This window comes from Nicotiana attenuata, chromosome 5, assembly GCF_001879085.1.
Source record: "Nicotiana attenuata strain UT chromosome 5, NIATTr2, whole genome shotgun sequence".
Taxonomy (NCBI): Eukaryota; Viridiplantae; Streptophyta; class Magnoliopsida; order Solanales; family Solanaceae; genus Nicotiana; species Nicotiana attenuata.
In genome coordinates this window covers 47,890,919-47,898,635 of record NC_031993.1, presented here as the reverse complement: position 1 = coordinate 47,898,635, position 7,717 = coordinate 47,890,919, and the positions used below count along the sequence as shown (strand labels likewise).

General features: G+C 37.2%; 1 protein-coding gene across 1 annotated transcript; it reads right to left on the bottom strand.

Annotated features, from left to right (window-relative positions):
• On the bottom strand, positions 633 to 6,359 carry LOC109225788 (DEAD-box ATP-dependent RNA helicase 7-like). The gene is made up of 14 exons (XM_019390565.1): positions 5,752 to 6,359; positions 4,685 to 4,819; positions 4,443 to 4,583; positions 4,251 to 4,362; positions 3,993 to 4,063; positions 3,597 to 3,751; positions 3,392 to 3,503; positions 3,132 to 3,233; positions 2,990 to 3,050; positions 2,730 to 2,898; positions 2,562 to 2,658; positions 2,390 to 2,484; positions 1,556 to 1,689; positions 633 to 1,174 (listed from the first exon to the last, which is right to left on the bottom strand). The coding sequence occupies exons 1-14, from the start codon at positions 6,253 to 6,255 to the stop codon at positions 984 to 986; spliced, it is 2,079 nt and encodes a 692-aa protein (XP_019246110.1). The 5' UTR covers positions 6,256 to 6,359; the 3' UTR covers positions 633 to 983.

The following is a 7,717-nucleotide window of genomic DNA, read 5'->3' as shown; positions in this document are numbered from 1 at the left end:
GTGTAATTTTTGTACTTCAGACGAAAAAAAGTCTTAAGTGCATGCAAAAAATTAGCCTCACCAAACTAAAATGTCTTAAATGCATCTAAGTTTGCAACTTCAAATGCAAATTTTTTCAACTAACACCCGTTAAGTCTAAAGTTGATCCTAAAGCTGGTAAACTTTCGAATTTGTTGAACAATATAAGCATAATTTCAATAGTAGCCCAAAACAAGATATATGCAAATCCCCCTGAAGTAACTCATCTAAAGGCTGAATATCACAGAAGTTGGTACCTATCGTTGTGTATATTGGGTGTCTTTCAATTAATGAGTTGGACTATGGTTCAAAATTCTCTCTCAGGTTTCACGGTTTTTACAGAGGAGATAAACAGCGGGCTCACTGTAACCCTACACAATCTCTAATTATAGATAATTAGATATCAAATTAATTCAGGCAGATTTTGTATCTATTATACACCATCAATTATGGCAAGTTGGTTTGAGTCCATTCTCATTTTTTTCTTCCCTGACAACTTGATTCTACCCATGCAAGAAAACGAGACTGGTGGTAGAATCAAACATCCCAATTTTATACCCTCCACCTGATTTCCTTCTGTTTGGACATAAATAAAATCTGAATTCTGTGTATCATAAATGTAACTTTCATCCAGAAATTTGAATTGCATCTGCATTCTGCAGGTAATAACAAAACCAAATACACGCAAAACTAAATGGTCATCCAATAACTTGAAATGTCCAACCAAACATATCGTAAAACCGGAATACTATGACTCTTTTTCCCTACAAGAAAGGCCAACTGGCGAAAAGCTGAATGAAGCAGAGGTACAAAGAGGAGGAGAAACCTATATAAATTTAATTAATACATAGCAAGAAACCTTAATGAAATCTGATATAGTTTCTTGGCTATACCAAAATTTTGAATGCAACCGGACAAAATCTTGTATTGTCAGCTGTCAAAAAAATTGTGTCAGCATTCATTCCTTACCATCTGCGACCAAAGTTACCATTACCTCTTCCCCCTCTTCCTCCAGAAAAGCCACCTCCGCCTCTTCTGTTAGAGAAGCCACCACGACCACCACCTCCAAATCTTCCACCTCTTGGCTTCTCTCTCTCTTGCAACTGAGGCAACGCTTCCACTACCTCTAAATTTACGCCATGTGCAGTTTTTTGGCCTGCAAAACCCATCAACCCCACAGGAAAAGAGAAAGCAAAGAAGAGGAGGTTAGAAAAGCTACAACAGCCCTCAAAGTGGATGGGTCTCGAATTTTTGTCCCAGCTTAACCCATGGACAGAACTTCAAGTTAAACAAGTGTTGCCCCCGCTTGCCCCACGGGCAACACCTCTAACTTTCAACCTTGAAGCTTTGCCCATGGGGCAAGCTGGGGTCAAAAGTTAAAAACCACTCCAAAAAATGTCATATTTATTCAGAAACATGAACCAAAAAGAAAAAATGTCTAATGACTAAAATTAACTTAGAAAATTCTGTATTACAATAGTTGGGTGATTATATATGTCCATGGGTAGATCAGCTACAAGAAAATGGAGAAACATACCTGCAAGGAATTGGTCCAAGTCCTCAGCAGATACATCAAAAACTGCTCCCTTTCCATCGGCCGTCAAAGTAAGACCGTTGATTGATTCAACCTTCTCCTCAGGCAGGAACCTCCTCAAGACACTATAGACAAAGCTGCCAATGATATGATAGTAAAAAAGATTAGAATCATTGGACTGAACACGACACCAGTTAATAAAGCTCTGCTATAGCAACCATTATATCACGTGAAAAAGAAACAAATGTAGGTCATGAGTTAAATCCTTTGACAAACTTAGGTATCATGTAAATTAAGAGCACTGCTTAGCACAACGAAATCTCTGATGCAAGATGAAGTAAACATGTGATGTAATTCACTACTTCCAATTGCGGACAATGAGAAACTTTCTCCATTCATGAACCCATTTAGTGGACAATGAGAAATTTATTTATCAACATTCATTTTCATATATATGGGTAGAAACACTGATGTGGAAGTATGAACATTCACGGTTCCCATGCCTACATCCTTGCTTGCAGTTAAAAAAATGTGTTTTAAGTTAGAAATTCATTTATCAACATTCATTTTCATATATATGGGTAGAAACACTGATGTGGAAGTATGAACATTCACGGTTCCCTTGCCTACATCCTTGCTTGCGGTTAACAAATGTGTTAAAAGTTTCTTGTGCATATGCATAAAACTAAAAATGAAAGTCACACTCAGCAACAAAATCACAATTTGGGGCATTGAAGAGCACAACAAATAGATAATGATGAAAATACGACATTCAGAACCTACCTACAAAATAGTTGTAAGTCGAGAAACAATATATTTTAAATTTTAAATACTTACGAAGGTGAGAATATGGGCCTCCCACACTCAAGAAGCAGAGTAACACAGTTCTCCATAGAAGTAAGAAGCGACCGAGTCTTGATCTCAGAATACCCCTGGAAAAGCAAGTCACAAGTTAGTCTAAGATCAAGTTTGCCTCCAGAGAGAATAAATAAAAACAACAGAAACATACAGCAGCCTTGGCAAGAGCTTTCGCAAGCAACTCTGCTGGTGATAGGTCGGAGGTATTCAGAAGCTCCTCCGCAGCAGCCTTAAATGAGGGTATGACACTACAGAGAGTTGGAAAAAAATAAATGAAATGATACATTTAAAATTCAACAGGCACAAATGAAAATCATACCTATCGGAGATTTCAGCAATTATATCAGCAGCTTCTTTCCCAGCTGCTTTAGCAACATCAGCTGGCTGTGGAGCAGATAAATGCTCAAACTTCACACCAGATTCTCTTTCAATTCTAGAGATGTTGGACTTCCTTGGATCATACAGAAGTACAGCAACACCAGTATTTCCTGGAATGTGACAGGAAAAATAAAGCTAGTAAGTATGCTCCCCTAATTTATGTAAAGCTAGAACAAGCAATTCCCAACATCAGAAGCTCACCTGCGCGTCCTGTCCTTCCAGATCGATGAATATATGCTTCAACATCACTAGTCGCTTCGCACTGAACAGAAATATCACATTCAGCATTCAAATACCAATAAAGTTTAAGAATGAAGCATGGAACATGAATGCGGTAACAAACCTGGATGATTAACTGAACATTGTCAATATCCAATCCACGGGCTGCCACATTTGTGGCCACTAATGTCATGAATTTTCCTGATCTGAATCCTTTAAGTGTAACCTGAGAACAACATGTGAAAATAAGTCTCGAAGGTTGTCAAAGGAGACACTCACACCATAATTGTCATTGTGTCAACGAGTCTGGAAGGTTGATAACAAATACTGTGTATTTTATATTCATATAATCAAAATGAAACATGTATATCAGCAAAATTATACCTCACGCTGCGACTGTTGTATCTCCCCATGCAAAGCACTTGCCCCAGGCAACAAGCCAGCTAGCTCTGAAGCATACCCCCTTGTCTCAGTAAAAATTATAGTGCGGCCTCCACTAAGTTTTCATGGAACAAAAGATTCATAATCATTTCAGAGGTTCATTATCATGCTTTAAATGGAAGATACTGGAAAATGAGAAGCGACCTACCTGCTGTAGCACCGAATGATATCGGGAATCAGCTGAGATCTTGCAGAACTAGAGCATGGAATAATAATATGCCTCACATTTTTACTTGCCTTCATTTTCTCATTACCAACAAGATCAACCGTTTTCTTATCAGGTTTCAGAAACTTAGAAGCAATCTGACACAAAAAACATGTTTCAGTAAGAGACGATTATTAGAGAGAGAATGAAGTGTAAGCTCAAAGCACAGCAGTTGTACATGCCACCACCCCACTCTAATCCCCAACTTCAAGGTAGTCTGTTTACCAGGGTTTGGGGCAGAGAACAATTTAACTGATACATAAATGAAAGGGCATGAAATATTCCCCAGTGATGGATACTGTACTATGAATTCAAATACCAAAGATATAATGAACGTACATGCTTCACCCAGTCTGGCAAAGTGGCACTGAAAAGAATTGTTTGAACTTGGCTTGCATCTTCAACCTTGCCTTTGGATAACAAAGGAACAAAACATACAGAAAGGCATAACAGTGTCAAATAGAAAATCATCAACAGAACAGTAATGCACTGACAAATTTCAGCTGTCAAAGAATTTCATCCAAAACATCGGTAACAGCATGATACAGATATGTAGAGGTGAAACCAGATAGCAATAAACTGCTGCTCATAGCATACCTAAAATAAGTTCAACATCATCTACAAAACCAATTTTTAACATTTCATCGACTTCATCAAGAACACGGAACTTTAAAGACCTGAAATCAAGATTTCCCCTTTCAATGTGGTCCTGCAGCAAATATTTTGAAGGAGTTAATTTTCACTCCACAAAAGTGAATGAAATTCAACCTGTAAACCAGCAAACACTACCTTAATTCTTCCAGGAGTACCCACTACAATATCAACTCCTCTTTTTAGATGAACCTGTTGTGCTCCCATGGGAGAATTTCCATACAAACAGCATGAAGTGAGCCCCATAGCCCGGCCATAAACTTCAAAGTCCGCAAACACCTACAATTAACAGATTAATGCGATGCTATTTGTGAGAAAATGACACCCCATTTGTTTATACTCAACGAAGCAACCACCTAGAGAAGGCTGATAATATATACCTGAAGTGCCAATTCCCTAGTAGGTAAAAGCACCAGAACACTTGGAGCTTTCCCATATCCTGTTTTTCGCAATGCTTTAGTAGGACCATTTGTTAGGGACTCTAATATGGGCAAAACAAATGCCAGTGTTTTACCCTGCAAATACAGAAAAAGTCAAGTCATTTTATGCTTTACAATCTAGTTAACCAAAATAGTCAAAAGCACTATCATGAAATTTCTAGCAGCTGTGAAAGCAATAGGAAAATCAATTTACCATTAACGTTCATAACATGCGGACTAAAGTTCACTCTTTCCATTTAGCTTAAATTCTTGATGAACAAATAATTTATAGTAGGAAACAGGCAGCTCACAATTGACACATAAACTTCTCATCAAAAGGGTTTCATGTGCATAAACAATAAACACAATCCAAAAATAAACTTCTCACAAGGGAAACCCATACATCTCTAGCAGCAGATAGACCAAAGAACCTTTATAAGCAATTTAGCGGACCCTAGGCCTTTTCCTAGTAGACATTACAGTAAGAAATATGGTATCTGTTGGTAGGAAATATAAGTGCGAAAATAAAACCGTACAAAACTTGGCGAGTGATGTTGATAAGTCTCTAACCAAGCTTAGTAAACATTTAGTCCTTATAATATAGGATGAAAATAACAGGAAAAAACAGCTACGCCTATATATATATATATATATATATATATATATATATATATATTTCGTGGATAACACAAGAATGAAAGCCACAGAAAAAACCAGCAACCCTAGGACAAGAGATAGTGCTCGATAGGTACAAAATCCCAGTTTATCATGAATTCATAAACATAGGCTATGCCTAATAACGCAAACTAAACCGACAATTACAACAACAACAACAACGACACCTAAGTCCCAAACAAATAGGGGTAGGCTATATAAATCATGACTGACCGCGTTACTCCATTTAAGCTCATGCAATGCCAATATTAATATGCATGACCCATAACTAAATGAGCAAATAACAACATCTTAAATATTCACAGGGCAAGTAAATATGCATGAATTGATACAATAAAGAGCTGAATTTATACCTGACCAGTACGAGCTCGTCCAACCAAATCCGACCCATCAAGAATATCATCAAAAGTCATAGCTTGAATAGGGAAAAGTGCTTCTATTCCTTTAGAATTCAAAGCCTCTCTTAAAGGCTTTGAAATCCTAAAATTAGACAACACATTAGGATCCTCCACTTTCTTCTCAACAACCACTTCTTCCTCCTCCAATTTAGCCTTCTTATTCTTCTTCCTATTCTTCTCATCTATCGGCTCGCATATCTCGGAGCTCGTTTCACTCTTCTGCTCTTCCTCATCATCAAAGTCCAAAGCTTTTCGCTTTTTCTCTTTCTTTTTGCTCTTCTTCAGCTCCTCTGAATCAGACCCAGAATCAATCTTGGTCTTTTTCGACTTTTTTTCTTTGCTTTTCTTATCAGTAGGAGTTTCTAAATCATGGGTGTCGGCGGGAGTTTTGGGGGTCTTCTTCATTTTCTTCTGGGATACTTCGGAGACCATTGTTTCAGTTACAGCAAGTGCAGGCATGATAGATAATGGGTTGGTGCCTTTCTTTGTATGGGGAATGCTCTCCTGCTGAAAACGCTTGTAGCAGTTAAGTGCACAAGCAGGAGATGAAAGAGGAGGAGGAACGGTTTAGGGTTTGAGGTTTTATAGGAGTGGAAGAGTTGATGGCCGTTGGATGGATGTACGTGAGATTGAATGCTTACCGTCCGATCTAATGGACTTACTCGGGGATACTTTCGAGTGGAAGATATTTTTGTTGATAGAGTGTGTTGGAATAAAAAGGTCAAAATTTCAGCCGATGCTCATTTTGGATGGAAAAATTAATCCAAATAGTCGTTCACCTAATCAATTAAACTAACATAGCTTATGAAAATATAATATATGTATAAATTATGTATTATATGTGTATAGTCGTATATAATCAGTGTAAAAGTTGTATATAATCAGTGTATAATCTATATTATAGCTAGAAAAGTAAATAATGAATATGAACGACTATTTTTGTAAATATCCCTTTTGGATTCGGTGTTTAGTAAATGACACCTGGTTAATTTTTTTGCATTGTATAGACTTATCAAATTAGCTTTCACTTGTCGCTCAATAATAGGACCGCAACAGAATTCAATACAACTATCCCAAGGACTATAGTACAAGTCATGAGCCATTAAGATTAGATTCGCAAAATAGTTATGAAGAATGTTTGCAATATCTGTTTGAAGTTTACATAAAAAAAAAATAAAGTCCTAAGCTACCATGAATGAAAGATAGCCCGAATCTCGTATGTCGGTACGTATCCAATGCAGGGCTTCATCTTCCATAGCTACTTAGCTCCAGAATCTGCATGCAAGGGGCAGAAGTATAGTATGAGTCTAACCGATGTACTCAGTAAGTATCTTAACTAACTTCGGAAAAGTAGTGACAGGTTTTTAGGTCCAAAAATACTCACTTTGTAGAACTAGTGCAGCTCAATAACATGCATAATACAGAAAAAATACTCCAAAAGGGCAATTACAGAAATAAGAAAGGTGCACAACTAGGATAGGGGTAATAAACAAACTCTACCAATTAGATATGTTCGGCAAATATAACTTGCACCAATCACGCTCACAAAGGGTATGTATCAGATAATGTGTGTGCTCAATACTCATACATAACTAACTATAAACATGTGCCCAACACGGTCTATTTTTGTATCAATTGCGAAATAATACTGTCAAGAGAACCTTTCAAGGATTCAATATAAATGCATGATGACAACTTACTTATCATGTCAATCTAACACGCTACCGACAACTCAACAAAACATGAGATATTAACTCCATATAGATAAATTCTTCTTGACAACCATATTATCAAATATAACGGGAGCAAGGATAGCATGTTAGATGTAACAAAAGAAAACATGAATGCAAGACAAAGCATAAGAATTCACTTGCACAATCAAGAAAGTCACTCTCCTACCACCACATAAACATCAAGAGAA